At 35.8% G+C, this 22,511-nt stretch overlaps 3 protein-coding genes across 10 annotated transcripts in view; 1 reads left to right on the top strand and 2 right to left on the bottom strand.

Annotated features, from left to right (window-relative positions):
- The window catches only part of GB1 (GTP-binding protein 1), a 26,570-nt gene extending 22,213 nt beyond the window's left edge, over positions 1–4,357 (bottom strand). Inside the window, exons 1-2 of the mRNA XM_088889337.1 lie at positions 4,184–4,357; positions 3,084–3,296 (exon numbers count right to left, since the gene is read on the bottom strand). Coding sequence (XP_088745463.1) covers positions 3,084–3,176 — 93 coding nt within the window. The 5' untranslated portion in view covers positions 3,177–3,296; positions 4,184–4,357. The remainder of the gene's footprint in view (positions 1–3,083; positions 3,297–4,183) is intronic.
- Positions 4,358–4,470: 113 nt separating this feature from the next.
- I-2 (phosphoprotein phosphatase inhibitor) lies at positions 4,471–10,191 on the top strand. Of its 6 annotated transcripts, XM_088889338.1 has the most exons (6): positions 4,503–4,567; positions 5,924–6,361; positions 7,967–8,029; positions 8,789–8,901; positions 8,989–9,162; positions 9,646–10,191. In XM_088889338.1, exons 3-6 carry the CDS (start codon positions 8,025–8,027, stop codon positions 9,906–9,908), a joined length of 555 nt encoding a protein of 184 aa, XP_088745464.1. In that variant the 5' UTR covers positions 4,503–4,567; positions 5,924–6,361; positions 7,967–8,024; the 3' UTR covers positions 9,909–10,191. The 6 variants fall into 6 exon arrangements, with proteins under 6 accessions (XP_010278602.1, XP_088745464.1, XP_088745466.1 ...); XM_010280300.3 differs by lacking the exon at positions 5,924–6,361 and having other exon boundaries at positions 4,471–4,567; XM_088889340.1 differs by lacking the exons at positions 4,503–4,567; positions 5,924–6,361 and adding an exon at positions 4,670–4,880.
- A 4,354-nt stretch (positions 10,192–14,545) lies between these two features.
- LOC104612740 (dolichyl-diphosphooligosaccharide--protein glycosyltransferase subunit 4A) lies at positions 14,546–17,492 on the bottom strand. 3 transcript variants are annotated; one of them, XM_088889440.1, is made up of 3 exons: positions 17,047–17,158; positions 15,015–15,059; positions 14,546–14,802 (listed from the first exon to the last, which is right to left on the bottom strand). In XM_088889440.1, exons 2-3 carry the CDS (start codon positions 15,015–15,017, stop codon positions 14,689–14,691), a joined length of 117 nt encoding a protein of 38 aa, XP_088745566.1. In that variant the 5' UTR covers positions 15,018–15,059; positions 17,047–17,158; the 3' UTR covers positions 14,546–14,688. The 3 variants fall into 3 exon arrangements, 2 of the variants coding, with proteins under 2 accessions (XP_088745566.1, XP_088745565.1); XR_016077257.1 differs by lacking the exon at positions 15,015–15,059 and having other exon boundaries at positions 17,047–17,492; XM_088889439.1 differs by lacking the exons at positions 15,015–15,059; positions 17,047–17,158 and adding an exon at positions 16,733–16,817.
- Between the last annotated feature and the right edge of the window lie 5,019 nt (positions 17,493–22,511).

Here is a 22,511-nt window from a genome sequence, read left to right as displayed (position 1 = left end):
GAACAGTTGAAACTAGAGGCTTATACAGATGTAGATTGGGCAGGATGCCTTGATGACAAGAGATCAACTTCAGGAGTGTGCACCCTAGTTGGGGGTAACCTTGTCTCATGGAAGAGTAAGAAACAAACAGTGGTGGCAAGATCAAGTGCTGAAGCCGAATACAGGGCCATGGCACATGGAGTTTCAGAACTTCTCTGGATCCGTTCCCTGTTAGAAGAAATTGGTGTACAGGCAGAAGAACCTATGATGCTATACTATGATAACCAGGCAGCAATTAACATTGCCCATAACCCAGTCCAGCATGACCGAACTAGCACATTGAAGTGGATAGACATTTTATCAGAAAAAGGGTAACTTCTGGAGAAGTTTGTCTTCCATACATTGCTTCTGATCTGCAGCTCGCTGATGTTCTCACAAAAGGTGTTGCAAAGAACAAGCTGGAGCATGATCTACGCAAGTTGGGAATGTGTGACATTTACTCCCAACTTGAGGGGGAGTTTTGAGTTGGTCCGGTTTGTTTTTATTTAATTAGTAAGTTGTTGGGCTTTAGGCCCATTAGTTTATGTTTTTTTAAGTTGTGTTCAGCTTTTAGTAGCCGCCCTATTAAGGGCATCCTTGTAATATCTCATCTTTTTAAGTTAAGTATAAATATAATGAGAGGGGGGCGGCTAGGGTTGATTTAACAATCCTGTTTGACTTCCTACTCTCTTCTTCTTCTCCTTTCTTCTCTACTGCTGAAATCTTCATCTTCCCCTCCTTTCCTTCACAAGAAACTCAACTAAATCTGCAATTAGTGATCTCTACTTTTGTGAACAGAGTGGGTAGCAAATGTCATCAAAATAACTCCTATACATCAAACACATTACATGATAACGTAATGATAGTTTTAGCAAATTAAAAAAAAAAAAATCCTGTTTCATCTCTTCCTATGAGGAACCATTTGCCTCATTCAATCCTTCATTTGAATGTTAGAACATGAAATTTTTTCTCTTTACCAGTAAATTTCTTCTAACTTCTATTGAGAATTTTTTGGTAGTGAAAAAGTGATGAGGGGATGAAACCCTAAAATTAGGTTTATGGGCCATTTAATTGAACGTAAACCGACAAATGGAACAAAAATCAAGATTCTGGCTTTTTTGGTCTTGGTTTCTATATCAAAACACCACACCCAAACACCTTAATTGCATTGCTGTTTGAAAAGCCTTTTTTTAGAACAAATAAAGTACAACTTCATTGCGACAGAGCTAGACCCATAAAAACATACAAAAACAGAGCCACCCATTCAGTGAGTCCAAGATGGTTATTACTTATTTATCCAATCATCAACAAAAGCTTAATACTTATCTATCCAATAAATTCATGATGGTTCAAATGTGATTTATAAGAGTTATGGAAAAATGGGTTGAAGTAGTGAGAAATGATTTCAGCAAACCATCTACAGCACTGGTAAGAAGTGATCTGTCGTAAGTTGAAGGGTCTTGAAGAGATGGGAAATGATGAGAAATCATTTGAGGGCTGATAATTTGACAATCAATATGGCACTGCACATAGCAAAATGGCAGAACTAGATTCATGCATCCAACCCCATATAGTTGGGACATGGCTTTGTTGAGTTGAGTTGAATATTGCAAAAATAAGTGGTCTAGTAAGGAAATACTATCTTCAATTATTTTAATCATTTTTATGTTGTTCAGATTACTTTCTAGTTCTCAATGACCATTAGCCTCTCATAAATTGTTTTGAAGCAACTGAACTACCATTAAAATTCTAAAAACACAGGACCATCCCCCTGATCTCTAAAACCCAATTTTATTCGGAATTGTCATGATTTACAATTCCAAAACCATCTTACTGTACTTTCCCCCCATTTGCCACTCATTGAACCTATCCCTAGGTTCTCAAGAATGATCCATTTCTGATTCCATCTTTTTTATTTTACCATTCACCCATCTCGATATCCTCATTTTTTTGGTAGTAACAACATCATTCCTGCTATTTTTATGATCATCAAGAAAAGGCAAATAACAAATAAAAACCACTCAGTCTAGATGGAATGGTGATTTCTTTTTTTATATAACCTATTCTTGATGTCCCTATGTCATGGTAAACACTATGGCCAGGTTCATTTTTGGGCAAGTCATTTACCCAGGTAAATGCACTCACCTAGGTAAGTGTTTCCCAAGTAACTTTTTGCTTTACCAATTTCACCCTTATTTGTTTTAAAAACCTGTTTAATGGGCAATTTTTTTCTAGTTTTAGCATACTTCCTCCCAAGGTGGGAAAATTGCTTACCCGTCTGGGAGATAAGTATCACTTACCAAGGGAAACTTCATTTACTGTGGGACCCACCTTTACCATGGAGCGAGCGTGTGAAAGTTGGTCAACTTTCCCATTGCCCAACTCCCCCCTCCATTTACCGAAAAATGAATGAACCCTATATTTGGTTGTGAAGAAAAATGGAATAAAAAAAATTGAAAGAAAGTGGCTTTGTTTAGTCTGGTTGACAAGGGAAAACAAAATTCCAGCAAGGTGGGCTTAGCATTCTAACACGTCAAACATAATTACTACTTGAATCTTTAAAATTTCCAATTAAAATGATAGACTTAATTTTTTTAGTAATGTGAAAAGAGAATTAGAGATAGCAAAGCCATGCAGTTTTATAAATGCAGTAAGGCAATGACTAGTTGTTTTGGCCTCTCTAGTTGATGCAATGCTTAAGTGGTGCCTAGGTGCTGACTAGTCAGTGAAAAATAGACATATTCTAAAAAGGCGTGGGAGGCATATGCCTAGAGGCACCCCTCTAGGTGAGGCACCCTCAAAACACTCTGAGGTTGGTTAGATTCCTAGATAATACTACAATCCAAACACCATGCTGACATACATGAGAGAATTGCAACTAGGAAAGCTTTTGATACTTTTATATTCTAGGACCTCAGATTAACAGGAAAATGATACATGGAGCCATTAAATATAACACAAAATCAACAGACAATGAGCTCCAACTATTATTACACAAAGGAGGTCAACAGTAAATTAGTAATAAACTAAATAGAGTTTGTAAAGAAAATAGAAAAACATATTACAGTTTTTCCAGATTTGTCAATTCCGAGAATAAGAACATGAAACTCCGTTTTACTGAAAATATACTTCCAGAGTCCATAAAACAATGAAAACATCTCTTTCACTTCCTTTTTTCTTTTTACTTTTTATTATCTGCTCCAATGAGGACTTCAAGGTTTAACATTCGTAGACTTTATTGCAACCAGAACATCGCTAGTTTTCATCATCTCAAAGTCCTGGACACATAAAGCGAATGGTCAAGTTTTGCAACAAGGAAAAGAGAAGGCCAAAGAAAAACAGAAGAAACCAACTCTAAATGCAATTCTGAAGGCAAATGGGTCACGATCGACTTACTATTTTGTCTGCACATGCTTTCAATTGCATATCAAATGGAAACTAGAGAAATAAAGTTATGTCCTAGCCAAATTGGTAAAGATAGTGAAGGTTGATCTGAACTTTTGCATCCTCAAAAGCATTGTGGAGCTTGGTTTTCCACTATACCCTTGTGCTTCTTTTTTAGCTCACTACTAGTTTTAGACTCATTCGGATTCAATTGCTTCCTCGCTAATTAGATTAGATGATAGTTACTTTCTATTCTTTTTTCTTTCTTTTTTTTTTTTTCTTGTTCAGAAGATTGCTACTTCCTCCTATTCGAGAGCTTATGGTTTCATGGTACTTAATTTATTGCCATTAACATTGCTAATAACTGAAATCTGAAACTGAATCTCAAAACAAGAAATAACATGCAACCATAATCCGCACTCCACCAAGAAAGATAAGACTGACACAAAGAAAATAAAAATCACGAATATTCACATAGACAAAAATGGACAAATGAGAAATATGACAAGACCTCTAACAATTCACAACAAGTCGAATCAAGAAAATCACTGTCTAAATTCCAATTAAAGGAAACAACCAACCATTCCAGCAAAAGAGGTAAACAGCAATAAAAGGAAAAACAATCGATTTAAATATTCGAAATTCATGAACCATAATAATAGAAAACCAAAAAATTAAAAAAAAAAAGAGTCGAAAGAAGATTAACAAAGAGGTAATACAGATACAGGAGACTGATCGTTAATTGAAAGTTCGAAATATTAGAAGAGACACAGATCCATACCTCGAAAGGAATAACGGGTTCATGAGATGTTGAGAAATTTCAGAAGCCTCTTCCTTTTACTGGCTTCTGGACTACAAATCCTTCAATGTTCTATTTCCCTCGTGTCAAATTTATCATGCCGAAAGTATCCCTCCTCTCGATTGAATTTCACAACCTCATCCATGCTCATCTAATCACTCATCAGTTATCATGGACAGACCTGACATTATATAGCAAGAAGGGTATTTTAGGAAATAAGAAGTACGGCCGTTGAAGCAGAGAAGGGCAAATTTTTGGGTTGATACGTCATCCTTCATTATCATTCTCTTTCCATTTGAAGAATCCGCTGGGCGCTGGCTATTTCTTTCCAATTCCTCCTCCAGATTTCTCCCTCTCTGTCTCAAGGTATGTTTTTTCGCGCTCTGTTTCTCTGAAGGTTGTAGATTTTACTTCATGGGTTTTAGATTTCACTTTCCACGTTCTTGGCTTTGAAGGTTGTAATTGATGTCTGTATACGACTTCACCAAATATATAATCTGTTGAACTGGGTTACAGATTGTTGTTCATGAATTCTAAATTTGTTTTAATGGATTTTCTACCCATACGTATGGTTTCTGAGAACAAAGAAGTAATCCATGAAAAGTATTGATTTTTTCTGGGATTTTGGATGCATATTATTTCTTTTCAATGGAATCGGATATTAGCAGTTCTGGAAAAGGTAGGGTTTCTTCTGACGCTGCTTTGGTTGTGTTTCTTTTCTGGAATTTTAGACGCCTTTTGTGAGGTATATGGTGCTGTAAATAAGATGTTTACGTCTAATATTGCTGTATTTCGAATTTTATGCCGTATTTCTCAGGAGAAGCAAGTATTCTTATCCATTATTTTTAGCCTTGTTTAAGAATCTCCATGTGTTATGTTTCCTCACTGCCGTTCGGGTTTTCTCCTTTTAGGTTCCGAATAAAACGCCAAACAGTTTTCATTTTTCATTTCGAATTCGCAAAGTTGCAGTTATCATTTTTTCCTCCTTATTGCTTTGAGTTGTTTCCTCGGGAAATTTTTGCAGGCTATTGATATTAACGTGGCTTTTTCTTAGATCAGATTCCCCCTCCAAACTTCGTTATTTAACTTATTCCTATTTAAGTATACTGTTCTGTCTGCAGCGTTGTGAAAGTTGGAGTTTGGTTGTTTCAGTTTTTCCACCCGATACACTATCTCTGTTTTTATTTATTTATTTATTTTTATTTTTTGGTGGCAGAGTTTGCAAATCCATCCTTATCTTTTAATAAATTTGCATATTTTCCCTTTTGTTTTCCATTTTGCTTCGATGGTAAATGTTTTATGGATCTATTGCATCCATTGCCTCTACCATTAAAAGCAGATCAAATTATCAAAATCGGAACTTCAAATTATCAAGTGACACAACTGCCTTTAGGTCACCCAATATTTAATAAGGAATAAAATGTATCCTATTTCAATTTTTTCTTTATTAACTTAGATCTCTCTGTATTTGATCATTTCATTTTACTCTCTTACTAAACTTATTTCTCTCGACTGAAGGGCCATTAATTTTGAAGTGGCATCATCCCAGAGAGCAATGTCCTAAGTCCTAACATCCTTTTTTTAGCTCTAAAGCCAGCATTGACACCGACTCCAAATTTTAATGGATTATTCTTCTCTTGTTGCCATAACAGTTTGAGTAGAAGCTGATCTCTTTAGAAATCTGAGTTCTTCCTGTCCATTGCTGAGTGTTCTTGGTTGCAGGCACTTTCCCACATCCATTGACATAAAGTGCTTTTTTGGGAGGGCTTTCACACAGTGGCTTCTGGCTTTGCAAGGTGGGCTTCAGACAGAAAGCCTAGAATCTATGTTTGGTGAGAAACCCAGAAAGCACCCATATGCTTTCATTCAGCCAAGAAAACGGTTTTCCGGTGAAAGCAATCAAAGATGAAGCCCTCCCTAACAGGCCCGTGCAGCTCCTCCAATGCAGCAGCTTTGGAGTGAAGACTAGCTCTTAGATCAAAACGTTCATGATCATTTCTTGATTCAGGATTCTGATTTAATGTCTATGCTTCATAGCATACTGGACTTTCTTGGCCACATTATCTTCTGCATCCTTGTTTGTAACGAGAATTGGGATGTGCTCAATTGGTTCTATGTGTAAAGCAGAAATGACCTATATGTACAGCTAGGACTTTTCTGGTAATGGCTGCCTCTCCTATTTCAACTTGACAATGTGCTAGTCAGTCATCTGCATTAGATCTGTAATTGAGTTGGACTCAGATTGGATCTAACCACATCTGAGTCCAATCTGAAATCCAACAGGTATGCAGATGAGAAGGATTGTGTACTATCCATGAAACCAACAAGGAGTTCAGAACCCTTTAAGATGGATAACATATGTATCAACATTCAGCAAAATAAGAACACTAATAATTTTAGTCAATAAATAGGGCATTAGCAGAACATACGTAAAATAAAAAGGAAAAATAAGATGATATTTACTTCTTCAGTAAGAGAAATAAATAGGACATTGGCACCCCAAAACCAATTATAATCCATTAGTTTATCTGAAAAAAGAAAAGGAAAAGGTAATCAGGAGAAATCCAGGTGCATCAAGATTCAAGAAGAAACATTAACATCCGAAGCAGGTCAGACATGAAATTTAGTGGGAAATAAAAGAAAGATGCCACTAATTTCTTTTAATATTTTTTGCCTATTGATGTCCATCTTGTACATTATATTACAATTTGTACGACCTATGCTATTGAAAAGAGTTTTCTTACTTTAGCATTTGGCTCTTTTATTCCTTTGTTTTCACTATTTTGCAGATCCAGCAGAAAGGTGCCTCTAAAACTCCTTGAAGTGATGTGGAGCTTACTAGAAAGTTTTTTGCATTAGTTCTAATTCTAAAAACCTATAAGAACTTTATTAAATTTATTTGTAACCAAGCCATAGATGTTTCTTCATAAGCACTTAATGACCAAAATCTGTCAAATCAAAAGCTTGTTCTACATTTGAAACTGAGCTTTGGAGTCACTACTTTTGGCATATAATGTCTTATCTTAATTATTTGGGGTGTACATTCTGGTTAAATGTTTCTCATTATTTGAGGAATTATGCTAAACTTTTGGATCTTTTGTCTTTTTTTGCGTTCTTTCCTTATGTTTGAATCCTACTGCTTTCAAGTTTCCTATACGTATTTAGACAACACTTAATAACTTCATTTAAACATTCTTTTGTTCATTTAGACATCTTTTTCCATTATGGTTTTGTTACTTTTGCTTTTTCATCATTGCAAGGGTCTCAATTTTTCTAATTTTAGAAGGAATAGTTTACTATATGGGGAAATGCATTCTATTCAATCTTTACTGTCACTGGATCCTACAGCAAAGGGGGTTTTCTGAGAATGGTGCATTGTCATGCTTATAGAGATAGTTAATCTTATAAGAGACCCTCTAAATTAGTCACCTGTTGGTGTCTTCATCAGTTTTACCCTCGTACCCACTTTGTGTTGCATTTACTCCCCTTTATTTATTCTTTGAGTTGAGATAAGTGAGGGATAAATATTGTCTTTTCCCATGTGCAAGGGATGTTTGGATAAAATTTGTCAAATATAAAGAAGGCAATGGAGAATCACACGAATGACTTTGGTCTGCCATAATAGCTGCAAAATGTAGTAAACTTGTCTTATTAGCATCTGGATTGTATTTAGCAAACAGAAAACCTTGCTATATATTATAGTCTTTTTTTTTAAATGTCAGGAAAAGAGAAACTGACATACTGATCTTTTTTCTGTAATACTAGGTCTTCAGCTATTGCTTAGGATTGCTGTGTCAGTTAAGCATATTGGTGTTCAAAAGAAATGAGGTAACTTGCACAGTCTAATCTAAAGGTTTGGATCTTTAAAATTCTTATGACCTTGGAGTATGAATTATTGTGCAAGATCTATACATAGGTAACTTGGACCTGCATGCCATCCTTTGTAAGTGTCATCAATGAAAATCATATTCTTACCAAGTTCATGAATAAATACTATTAATGACTATTTAAAAGGTCAGGCTTTTCTATTTCTCCTGTGAAATGGTTGTAATAGTTGCTATCATGGTGGTCAAGTTTTCAATATTTCATTGCAAGTGTTAGTGAATTGAGAGGATATTTCACTTCTGAATGATTTAAAGGGAATATAAGTTTGGTTGTTTGGAAAAAAAAAAAAAAAGTCAAAAACAGCTTGGGCTGTTTTGAAGAAGCTTCATGTGCATAACATGTTAACATGGGTGTGGGCTAAAAGAGTAATTGCATTCAATATTTCTTTTAATTAAAAAGACAAATAAAGAATTAAGTGGGATAACATGTCATTTGCAATTCATCACAAATAAAAATGCCATTTTCAGAAATCTTCAAAACAGCCCAGGCTATTTTTCCCCTACACCCAAGCTTTTCTTGATTTAAAAGTTCATACTTGATAGTGCCTTAAGTCTACTGTCCAGACATTTTTTTTTGCTTGAATATCCATAATATTGCGAGATTTGTATTTTAGTTTTCTAACCACCTCTTATCTTTTGTATCTCTGAATCAGTTAAGGAATAATACATTCTTTCTTTTTTCTTATATTTGTTGGTGGATCAGAGGACGTGTAAGATGGGATGAGACTAACTTGTATGAAATTGAAGCAAACAAACCTGTAAGGCAGAAAATCACCGAGCCCAAGACTCCATACCACCATATGATTGATGAAGATGGTGTGTGTCCACTGAGTTACTCTATGTCATGAATATTATATTGGATGGTGTTGGTCAGTATTAATTTGATAGTGTCTTCTCATGTAGGTTCCCTATCTCCTGTAGAGAGGTGTTTTGATGAATGCATTGGTGATGCTATGCATGCTGAAGCTATTCGAACTGCTTTGAATGATGTAGCTTCCTCGAGTAGAAATAATTCAAAGCATTCAGGGGGTTGGACATCCTCTGAGGATGAGGCAGATGCCATGGAACAAGATGAAGGTTCTTAACTTTGCCAAGCATTTTCAACTTTATGAATTAGCTAGATGTTTACCCCATTTCTGGTCTCATCTACCTTTCTTTTACCTTGTCATGATAGATTCTTGTGTTTGACTTGTTCTTCACCTCTTAAACAATTCTATTTCACCAAGCAGATTGTTCAATGGTTTTAACAGCCATGATTTGTGTCCTTTACCATAAGCTTATATTGTGTTCATGTTATCCTCTGAATTAAGTTTCTTACTCAGTTATTTTGACTACTTTTTTTTTTTTGGTAAAGATGTAGCATGGACATGCTTTTAATGATAATCTGTTCTGTGTCTTGGTTTCAATGTTCTCAAAGAAAATCAAGCAGATGCCTCTTTTACTGATCTATACTTGGTTTTTTATTTGAATAGGAGTTCAGTAGAAGCCAGAGTTAATTGTTTCTAAACAGCAGTTTGTGGTTTTTAACCCTCTTGTTTGCTTGTTTGGACCTTCTCTCAGATTCTGAAACTGATAAGAGCGCTTTGAGCTTTAGGGAACACAGGAGAGCACATTATGACGAGTATCGGAAGGTGAAAGCACTCCAACAGAAGGGATCTTTAAGTGATGAAGCTGATGAGGATGATGACAAGGTGGTAGAAGAGAGCTGCAGTGGTGTGAGAGATATAGAAATTGAGGATGGTGATGTGAGAGAAATAGAGATTGAAGGTAATAAGACTTCACCAGAAAAAGCATTTCCACAACCTCAAGTTACTGGAGCTTAGAGGCTAAAAAGCAAAGCCGGCATAAAACAATTTACTACCCCTAATTTCTTTTAACCTTCAAATATCCCTTCAGAAAAAAGGAATGTTTTTTGCCAAACACGATTGCTTTTGTTGCTCCATTTCTTGAAGTAGTTTTTGTGCATGTGTCGTCACCCTCCTGTATGTATACATAGTTTTTTCTTTATGACATGTTTGTGAGCCTATCCTTTTTATTTTTGGTGCTGTTACAATTCTGTCCAACAAAAGCCAAATGGGAAGTCAATTTATCCATTTGTTTTGGTGATGATCAAGGTCAAAAGTATTAATATCATATAGGATTTTCAAGGGATCTGTGGCGGAGAAGCACAGGTGGAAAACTACCTGTCCAATTCCTCCCGTCACGATATTCATTCCATGAAGAAAAACTGTATACGCATACAAACTGGTATTAGAAATGCCATATTTTATGTTAGGGTTCGACTATGATATGGAAAAAATATGATATCCAATAAGACAAGTAACCAATAAACTGGAATCATACACATTATAGAAAATCAGGTGTTATTCATCAAAATTCGTGGGTTTTGATTGGTCAAAACTCTTTCCATATCATATACCTATTGTACTATCAAATAAACCTTTTACTGCCCACATTCAGTCCACCCCTAAGAAATCCTACCTCCACAGGGGCGGACTGAATCCTACTCTTGGATTGATGCTAAATTCAGGGGCAGAATGTGGTTTATAGGGGGCTACTAATAGATTAGGAAGGGGCCTCAAAAAAGATTTTTGAGGGGAGTGCAATCCAAAAATCTTTTTTTTATTTACATTTAATTAATATTTAGTCTCGTCAATTAGAAGCCAACAGAAAAAAAAAAAAAAAAATCAGTCTCATCAATCAGGTCTGTATTTTCAATTCGTTGCACTTAATTAATGCTGAAGTAATTACAACACACCATTGGATGCTCTTGGATGGATCGCTCTTGACTTGGGGGCGTTTAATAACGCCAAATCAGCTACATTGGATGCTCTTGGATGGATCGCTCTTGACTTGGCGTTTAATAACGCCAAATCAGCTAATGACCCTTGAAAAACTTTCCTTTTCAGATGCAATTGGTCGTTTGGTATTAATTCTTTTTTTTTTAACCATAAAATTACCCTTAAGAGTGTTTTTTTTTTTTTTCTTTGGATTTTAAGAGGGCAAAAGTTGGTCAATGGGACTTTGGTTTTCATTTACTATAAATTTTATGTTATTTTTTTATATTAATGCGAGGATCAGGGAAAGTTTATTTTCCTGGATATCATTTACCCAGATAAGTGATACCCATCTTTTAGGTGAATAAATAACTTTCCCACCTTAGAGAAAAATTGTCAACACTTGAATGAAACAAAAATTCTCCTTTTTAATAATGAATTTTTATGGTTAAAATGGTCATTGTCTTATTTACTTTGGAAATAAAAGAACATAGGTATAAGTGCTTTCTAGGAAAAAACTTATCCAAATAATTGCATTTACCCAGATAAATAACTTATTGAAAAACAAACAGGGCTTTGGAGGAGGGTGGTCACCAAATTTTATTAGTAATATAAAAATTAATAAAATATTTAAACTATCCCATATATTTTAGCAAATGACTAAAACTTGCCCTACTGTTTTAAAAATCACTTATGTTTTTAAGTTTTTTGACAATTAATAGTCGATAGCATCCGTAAATGGAAAGTTCAGGCGCAACTTCTGTATATGCATATTGTCATGGAGGAGATGTTTTCAATACACAAGGGATCGACAAATGCAACATAGATGTTTCCAATACACAAGGAATCAACAAATACAACATACACCCAGCTCATAATTTAGTCTGGATGACCTGTGTGGGAATCCCATGTCCATCGGCTCTAATGAGATATTGGAGTTGTGTGGGAATTCATATATAGTCCGCCAGTGTTTAAATAAAATGCCTACAGCCTACATTTTATTTAGTGGTATAGAAGAGTAATAGTCATGCCTGAAACTTCAACAAGAGCTGGTATCATTATCATCTTTAGAAAAGGGAGGGAAATAACAACCATAATATTTACTAATTAATATACGTTTTTTCAAAATTTTTGAAAGAAATACTTGGTTCAATACTTCAATCCAACTGTACCTCAAAGAAGGTCTTTTTGGTTAGCAAATCAGAAGGGATTTTAGAAAGATATGGAGAGAGATGCGCATCTAGGTCTCACTCTTACCCAATTGATAAGTAGCAGCTTGGGAAGTGAAGTTTTTTACTCTAATTCCCAAGATAAATATTTGGAAGAAATTATGAATGATTGTTTCGGAAGGAGTATGCACGCAAGCCACTGATAGGGCTGTTCATAACAAGATCCAAATCGATCAATCCGGTCTGATCCAATCTGAGTTGGCCGGTTTTTCTTTATCACCGATTGGTTTCAGGTTACAAAAAAACATAAACCGATGGTTTGGTTCGATTTTCGTTTTCACACATGAAAACCGAAACCAAACCGACCCGAACCGACTTATAAAATATCAGTTTTACCGTTTGGTTCGATTTTCTGATATATAAAATATCAGTTTTACCGTTCACACTGAAAGAATCATTCACAAAACCGATCCAAACCGATTCAAATTGACCAAGGCGGTTTTACTTAGTTTTAGGTCGGTTGAAAAAACACCAATAAACTGATCCAACCCGACCCGTGAACAGCCCTAATAGGTGGTGACCATGAATAAGGGTCTTGGTAGGACACAAAATGAGTTTTATTGGTTTTACATATTCCAAGTTGGGATCACTTTTTTTTTTAACTTAAAAAGAAAACAATAGAATTTTGAGTCTTGAAATAGAAAGTATAGAGTGTGCCATCTAATGGACACTCTAGACCAATGTTTTTAAAACTGACCCGAAAGGCAAACCATTTTTGCCTAGTGCTGTCAACGGGTCAAGTCTGGGTTGGAACCGACTCGACATGAAATATTGAGGACCCAGAACCGAACTGGACCCAATAGGGTATATAATTTTTAGACTTAGACCCGAACTGATCGGTTCTCAGGACAATCGGGTCTGACCCAACAGACCCAATTATAATATATACACATTATTTAATATATATATATTATATATTATATGTATATAGCTCGGGTCGGGCCTGAATCGGTTCGAGACTAGGTGGAACCAGTTTCGAACTGATAATAATCGGGACACTATATCAAGACCTAAAACCAACCCATCGGTTCCAAATCCTAGAACCAGAACTGGCTCAATTGGTTCGAGCCCATCTGGTCCATCGAGTCAGACCCAACCCATTGACATCTCTATTTTTGCCTCCAGATCATGGGTCACCAATTCGACCACCGGGTCAAACAGGTCAAAACATGCCACATCATCACTATAAATGTGTGCATAAACACATTTTATCAATAAATAATGCATAATTATATTCTACATGTAATATATGCATTATTTTATATTTAATGTATATTTTCAATTCAGTTTTAAATTTTTTATTTATAAAAAATATTAAAAACTGCATTTTAAGCCAAAAAAGGTTTTTTTCACAAAAATAGCAAAAAAAGCACCTTTCAACACATAGATCTCAAAAAGTTACCCAAAAAAAATATCATCACAATTGGGCATCTGATCATAAAGTTATAGCCTTCAAAAGTTCGCATACACTTTTAGTGTGTAACCCGTGATCTGGTCATTGGATCAGACAGTTTTTTACCAGGTCTACAGTTTTTGTTAATCCTTGGGTTTTAAGAAAACTGAACCCGAAATCATGGGCAGGTGACAGTTCAACCAGCTAGGTCCACAGCAGGTTGAAAACATTGCTATGGACTATACAATCATACCTCGACATGGTGAAAACGGAATAAGCCATTTAGAAAGAAAACCTGGGAAACCTACTTATATTAAAAAGAAGTTTCTTTTTTTCCTTGCAGACAAGAAATCTATACATTTTTCCCTTACAGACATGTCTTTGGAGTCTGAGAAGGAAACACTACGAAATCCTCTTTCAAAGTTTCAAATACAGAACAGTAGTACAGTACAAAGGAATGCACAAGTTGAGAGAACGCAGCCTAAAAGGATCAAATTTAAAAGCCCCCTACGGTGTTGATCCTTCTAGGATAATAGCATCATCCCTAGCTACTGATTTACATATTTAACCATCGTAGAAAACTCAGCTCACTGAAGGCCTAGAGTAAATTCATCATTTATTTTAAACCTGCAGTATGGGGCATGACCCCTTTCCTTTAAACTGTTCCACAATCCACAATAACAATTGCTTCCACACATTTCATCAAGACAAAATACCCGAACAACCACAAACTTAAAAATTACAAGCGTAAACAGAAAAGGAAGATCTAGTAGCTAATTAAAGCGCTCACCACTTTGCACACATCATTCTAACAATAGTCCAGTTTGAGAAATAACAGTGGACACCATGACAAAAAAGCCTCTCCCCACAATTCAAGCATCAACAACCGGATAAAGATATGTATGTTCCTAACAACTTTCCAATAGCAGCCACATGAGACTCCGGATCTACTATAAACAAGGTATGTACAACAGCCACTGAAGTGTTTACCTCTGATTTGTATGCATCTTGTTTATAGTAGATCCCAACCCCCACATAAAAAGAGATTTAACTAGCAAATATCAGGGAAGCAATGGGTCTATCATATCATAATACTGCATTGAAGAAGAATAGAAATCTTTTAACTACATAAAATCTATTTCAACTTGTAAACTAATCCTGTTAACAAAACTGTCTTAGGTTCAAGATCAAGAGAAACAAGTGTTCAGTTGCCTTCATATTTTGGATCAGCCATCACATAATGGTAAGCAATTACCAGGACAAATATAAAAATGCCAAGAAAACTGGCAAAGAATCCCAAATCTTGGTCATCAAACATCTGAAAAAAAAACAGAGACAACCAACAAGGCAAACTATTAGCAGTGATTCAGAATTAGTATTTTCAATTTAACAGGGTTAATGGTAAATAGGTTAAGAAATAATGTTGAAAAATTGTTAGTGCAAAAACAAGGCCACCAAAACATTATGTCAAAGAAGAATGCATAACTTATGAACCTTAGTGCCTCAATCCATGCAGGTAGGGTTACATACCATGCAGAAGTGACTGGCAACTTAAAATTTTTGTCAAATCAAATTCTACAAAAATAAGAGAGAATGGCTTAGGTAATTGTTACATGCATTTTTAAACAGACTTTAAAAATAAATTTTGAAAAGAGGGAGGACGACTACTTCAAGAATCACCCTTACAAGATACATATAGAGTCTAACTAGGAAGCATAACCAACTAAAGCTAGTAATTTACGAGCATAGACACACATGTAAGAGATCCACTGCCTCACCAACTTGTAACTCTACTTCACAACTAGAATAGAGATTCAGATGAAGGCATGCAACAGCAATGCTCTTACTTTGCATTTGAGAATTTGTCCTTTAATATGGACCCATGCCATCTCTTTTGATAGACTATTTCTTTCTAGGGATAGTTGTGCATGGAGCACCTCAATGCCATCCCTTCTAAATCTCCTTACATATCCACTCCCTCTAATAATTGATTGCACTTAATTTGTCCTTCCTCTCTCCTCTTTCTGACCCATATAATGCATAGTCTTAGAGTACCACAGTTCTACCAAAAAAAAGATAGACTACAATAATTAATTGATGTTTAACTTTTTATTTTCCAAAATGAGTAAAATCCTATATAAGTTATATTTCAGACACAAGACTGCCATTATTATCAAGAATGTTTGCACACACATTGAGCAGAAGCTGTGGAATCATTCTGTAGTCCCTTTCTATGCACCAATTACTTGGTTCTGAACTCCTATAGGAAACTGGAACCCGATATGCACCGGGGGGGGGGGGGAGGGGGGGGGCTTAGGGCTTTACACAACTACTTTAGGACATCTATGTCGTTCATATCTGTATAAGTATGGTACATTTATTATGTATTTTTACAAAAAGAAAAAGTAGTAGCTAGACAAACAAAGTTCCCCTATTATGTCTTCTGATTCAGTTATTCTATGTTGTATTTCATGACCTTGGTCTAACTACAAAATATAGATTTAAACCGTTGAATATATATGATCTGAAAAGAAAATGATATTTAACTAGCCGATAATAAATCTATCAAATCAATAGCAGCCAAATCTCTTTTTTTTTCACCATAGGAGACAACAAATAGGTAGCAGTCTACCATTAAAGCATATAAGTTGTCCCAAACAGAGGATGGCCGAATAGATTACCCAGAGATGAAGTACAAGGATAAAACACTGTCGGTGATGATGAAATATGCCCTTTGATCCCCTATCACCAATCATGGTAAACTCTTTTCACAAAGAATTGCTTAAAATCAAACTAATTTGTTGACAAGTCCTGCATTGACAACTTTATCTGACTATCTTATTCTTACCATCCGCAAACAACTGATGACACAAGGAGACAGGATATTTCCATGTTTTAATTATAGCTCTCTTACAGCCTTGCAGCCTTCCTTCTCCTTTACTTCCATGAGACATTCTGACATTCACTACATTGAATGCAATTGAACTGAAATTTGGAGTCTATACTCCAAACCAGCATGATTATGTTTCAAGAAAGTATCAAACCACTGGATATGGAAAAATGCATATTGTTTCTTGTGGAAACTTAGCCCCATATTTAACCTAACTTTCTCCTTATCTTTGCAAATCTAACGTTTCAATTTGAATATCCTTCTTATCGTTTGTAGTTTAAATATCTTGGCCATCGACAATCTGAAAACCCTAAGGAGAAGTCTGTGATCTCTTACTGCAAATATAAGACCTTAGTACCTCCGATGTAAAGAAGAAAAAACACAAACGAATGATGGATCTGGAACCCCCAAATTTAGCATTAATATTCGCAACCCATAAGTCTGAAACAAAAAAAAAAAAAAATCGATTCCCCTAATCTGGATGTTATAATATAAGCATTAAAAAAGGACAAAAAAGTGGAAAAGAAATATATTTTGAACAGACAAGAATTAGAATTTGAATCAGAACATTGGTATCAAGTTTTTATAAACAAAATTAAAGGAAAAAAGAAGAAAAAAAACAATACCAACAAGGACAGAAAAGGTGATAGAGACTGATCAAAGCAAACTTACGGTGACAATGGCAGGTCTGTGATCCGAGATCGTTCTCGCGCCCAAGAACACGCAGATTTCTCTCCCCGCGGACACTCGAGAAGCTGAAGTTCTATACTTCTATTCTATGCACGCTGACTGAGAAATAACCAATCAGGGTTGTTTTAGTAATAACACACACTCCTAAACAGCTAAACTAAAGCTGACCACAATTCGGATCCAGTAAAGTTGCAAAAGTCGGATTAAGTTCAATCCGATTAAAAGGTCTAGATTCTAAAACAGTAGAACTTGGTCCTTGTAAAATTTTAGTAAACTGGGTCTAACCCGCTTCTAATTCGATTCGAGTTCAAAAATAAACGGACTGTAATCAGATCATATTAAAATCTTCAGTCGCATTGGAGTTCAATCTATAACAAAACTCTCGCCCAATACAAAATCCAAACCTTACGTGGACAAATGGACAATCAGAACCAATCAAGATATTGGAACGCTTGGACAGGAATTCACATCAGTGTCCCACAACGCCTCACAGCACATCCCAACCGTGTATTGAAAACATCTCCTGATGAGTTTTTATTATTTTCCGTATTTGTGATAAAATGTTTCTAATACATAGTTGGAATGTAATGTGGGGCGGTGGAGTGTTGATGTGAACTCCTTGCACAAAGCCCTACCTACTCTCAATTGGATGCAGATTTTTCCTCATTCTGCATTATACTACATTGGACCATGGACCTATTAAAATAAAGGGAAAATGACTATTCAACCTACAGGGTTCAACAAGCAATCCATATTTCACGATCAAAGGTGTAGTACTGCTTGTAGTAGCCGTCCTTATATATCGTATTAATAATCGAAAAAAAAAATCTCTATTTGATGGGGCTTCTTCCTATACTTATGAATTCCATTGGACCCATAAATGATACATTGAAAGAATCTTTTGGGTCTTCCAATATTAATAGGTTGATTGTTTCGCTCTTGTATCTTCCAAAAGGGAACAAGATCTCTGAGAATTGTTTCATGGATCCGAAAGAAAATACTTGGGTTCTTCCAATAATTCTTAACCCCACTGTACAGGTTGGATGATCCTAAAATACTCATCTGCAATCTCAGCACCTAAAGTCACCATTCCACCACCTTCCTTTCTAGACGGAGCATCCAGAATACAAACACTTAATCATGTATTCAAGGCAGCCCATGGTTCCAAGTTACCACACAAAGCTCAAACAGTGCAAACAACTTCTGAGAAATGGAACAAAAGTTGCTTTGGTAACATCCAAAATCATCTTTAGCAACTGTCTCAAAGGATATCTTCACTCCAGATGAATGGCAATTCAAGGCCCAATGAAATAGAGTTAAAAAATCTCCATAAACAACACCATTATTGGCTCCAGAAGGAAGAACAACTTCTGAGGATGAAGTCTAGAGAACTTTGGCTACAAGATGGTGACAAAAACACCAAGTTCTTTTCACTATGTGATCAAACAAAAAAACTCTCAAGAATTTTGGATCAAAGATTCTAATGGTGAATGGACCACCGACAGATTGGAAGTGGCTAAAGCTTTCCATGCATGCATCTATTTGGAACATAAGCAGGGAGATAGAACTTTTTAATCCTTTGGACATGGCAACGATGACATTTCCTCAACTACAAGAATGGCAAATCAATACACTCTTAGTACCGCCAACAATTGAAGAGCTTAGGGCTATCATAAAACTGATGAATCCTCACAAAGCACCAGGACCTGATGGCTTTACGACCTGTTTTTTCCAATTCCACCGGTCCACTATTGAGAAAGATATATTTGAAATGCTTCTAGACTTCTTCACAAAGCAACTTCCCAAGACAATAAACAACACAAACTTGATATTCATACCAAAAACAACTCACTAGTGGATATCTCCAATAATCGTCCTATAAACCTCAGCAATGTGATAAACAAAATCATGTCCAAATGGCTAGTTCAGCGCATGCAACCACTTTTGCAAGAAGTGATCCCTCCTTCTCAATCTGGTTTTCTGAAGGATAGGCAAATCTCTGACAATGTGCTCATTGTCAAAGAAATAATCCATCATATCAAAGAAAAGGGAAATGTTATATAGCCATCAAATTAAACATGTCCAAAACCTTTGATAGAATGAGATGGCAATTCATTAGAGAAACACTTATCAAAATGAAGTTTCCACCCAAATGGTGTAATCTTCTTCACCAATGCATTTCTACACCGACCTATTCTATCAAACTAGGAGGGGAAGCTTATGGGCACTTTCATTTAAAAGAGGGTTAAGACAAGAAGATCCATTATCTCCATATCCTTTCATCATAAGCATGGAAGTTCTCACATAGCTTCTAAATCAAGCCTCAGTCAATGATTCCATTCATGGTGTCAAGTTAACTCAGCAAGGGCTGGAAATACAACATCTGTTTTCTGCTGATGATATTATTCTATGTAAAGCAGACATCAACCAAATTGAAGTTTTGAATAAATTAGAAGCATTATCGGGACAAAAATAAATTATGGAAAATCATCCATCATGTGTTCAGTAAAAATGTCCATAGAGCCATCAACATATACTAGAGATACATCCAAAAATAGAACTTGAAGCAAATGAAATCATATGGAAAGGTTCCAAGAAAGGAACTTTAACAGTGACCATAGTCTATCATTATCTATACTCAAGAATACCCCATCAACTTCTATGCCTCACTTTGATTGGAAGATTTTATGGAAGACAAAAATTCCCCCTAGATTTCAATTATTCACTTGGAAATTATTGTGGGATGGTATTCTCACAAAGGACAAGTGCTACAGGTGGATTAGCAAAGATGATCAAGTTTGCAATTTTTGTTATGAGGCTTTGGAAACAGTCCATCACCTCTTCTTTACCTGTCCATACACTAAAGCAGTTTAGTGTCCTGGACAGGTGGGGCTCAACACAGACATTATCTCTCTTCAGCCAATGCACAGTATTTTCACAGGTTGGATAAATGCATTAAGAGTTATCAGTAACAAAGATAACATGCTATATTTTCTACAAAGGTTGTATCCTCTTCTACATGATCTGGAAAGCTAGAACCAAGCTTATCTTTGAAAAGGTTTTTCTCTCTCCAGAGGAATTGGTTGTTAAAGCAGAAACTTATCAACCTCTCTGCATTCAGCCAACCCAAACTACTATACAAAATCATTCATTAGATATACATAGAACTAGCTACTTATATGTTGATGGCTCTTATGATCCAATGACAGGAAATGCAGGATGAACTTTTCATCCTCCAACTCAACTCAGGTCAAAACCGTGGTTGAAGGAAAGCCTTTTTGAGCAACATCAACCTATGATGCAGAAATAAGAGCTCTTAAGAAAGGTCCGGAAACCGGAAGCAGCTTCAAACAAATCGTTACCCTATCTAACTTATACAGTGACTCTACCAAGCTGATAAGTATGCTAAATAGTAGGAACTAGCCAATGGAATGGGTAGAACGACTTCACTGGAATCACATTATGGAATTGATCAGATCTTTTGGTTTCATTTCTTTTGCTTATGTACATAGATCAAGAAACCAAGCTGTTCATATTTTAGCATATACTGCATGTAAAGGCTAAATGGTCATATCCTATAATCAGGATGAAACTCCTTAGGCTGCGTTTGGAAACGATGCAAATGGAGTGTAAATCCTGTTTTAAGATAAATTTGCACTCTGGTTCACTTTTGCCTGTGTTTGGTAACATTACATTTATGCATTAGCAAATGACAGACCAATGTATATTTATATTGATAATAAGATGTAAAAGTAAATCAATAAAAAGATGTAAATTTGCATTCAAGTGGGCTTTTGATAAAAAAAAAAAGCATATGCTTTATTGGAATTCATGTTTGCATTCCTTACAGCTAAAAGTCTGTTTGGTAAGAAGGTATAAATTTGTCAGTGCAAAACTAATCCAACTTTACAATTTATATGAATAGTTTTACACTCTACAAATTTGCATTCACATTTATTTGCATCATTTCCAAACACAGCCTTATGTACAGTTTAAATGTCCTAATATCGAATGAAGCTGTTTCCTTTTTTTTTTTACTAAAAAACTACAATACCTATATATAGATTTAGGCAATTTTTATGTTACTGAAAAGGAATTCACATTCTATGGACCTGTAGGAATTGGCATTTTATGAATCCGTCGGTTCACCTTTTTACATGGACCCTCCAATCAAAAAGTGCCACATTGTTTATCAAATGGAAATGAGACTTAATACATAGTTCCCCGTCTCCTCCCCATCTTCCTCTGTATTTTGAATAGTGACTCATTTTCACAGTTTCAAGATTCAAGGTAATCCATACAGAAAAGGAACCAGAGAGGATGGAAGTTTCTAAGGGTAAGAGAAGCAAACCTTATGGCTATCTTTGGCTTGGAGGAAAAGGTAGGAAAGGGAAATTTGTACAGATTTCCCTTCCCTTTCCTACCTTTTCCTTCAAACCAAACAACAACCTATAAATTATAACAAAAGAACTTCCTTAAAGATAGAGGACTAGGTTTAGAACACCAACAACCAAAAAAAAATGATATCACATTCAAGGTGTTGGGAACTCCTAAGAAAATCCAAAAACACATATTGAATAAATTGAGCAAAGTAAAATTGGAAGGAAAGTTTTAGAAAATCAAACAAGAGAAAAAGAAAAGGCTAAAAGATAATGGGATTGTCTTACCGAAGAAATTATGCATGTTAGAGAATACATGGTGTTTGGGAGATTGAGTGAATTTGGGTGTAGCAAACATTATACTGACCTAACACAAGAATGCACCCCTCCAAAGATGAGTTGATTTTCATTGACTATATTTGTTTGCATTTGTTTTCAGTATAAATTTGAGTGGTTGAATTTTATATTGATAATTGATATAAAATTATATCAATTTTATCAATGTACCTCTCCAATGTACTTTACATCGACGATAGTTAGGTCATTCACCGGATCTACTCCTCACACAGGGTGTCTCACACTGACCTCACAACACATCCTACCATGCATTGGGAACATTTCTTGATGAAGCCAAAAATAGGCCCACCAATAAATGAGACACATAATCTGTTCACTCCCTCGTGTCTGATGAGGTGGTTCGGACTGAGTTCAGTCTACGGTCGTGAGTTGAGCTACAGTGCCAAGTTATGAGGCCAAGCTAGATGTTCAAGCTGAGAACTGAAAAGGAGGAGAGGTTAGAGTGTTTGGGTAAATTTTTACCCAAGGGGACACTCCAATGCTTAAGTCAACGAATTATCCTTTATGAGAGAGAATATGAGAGAGTGGGAGCTTATGTGTGCATACCTTTTGGAGTGGTTCTGGGGTCTTTTTATAGCTACCCGAGGTTCAGGTGCTGTTAGGTAACGTCTCTAAGCCTTGTACGGAGTTGTTTCCTAAATCCTGGGTGTACTGATCAGTTGTTTGCTAGATCCATGCGGAGGTTACAGGTCGCCTGCTGGTCTAGAGGTT

This window comes from Nelumbo nucifera, chromosome 6 (genome assembly GCF_055504915.1).
Source record: "Nelumbo nucifera cultivar China Antique chromosome 6, China Antique-T2T, whole genome shotgun sequence".
Lineage (NCBI taxonomy): Eukaryota > Viridiplantae > Streptophyta > Magnoliopsida > Proteales > Nelumbonaceae > Nelumbo > Nelumbo nucifera.
This window is presented reverse-complemented; position numbering and strand designations above follow the sequence as displayed.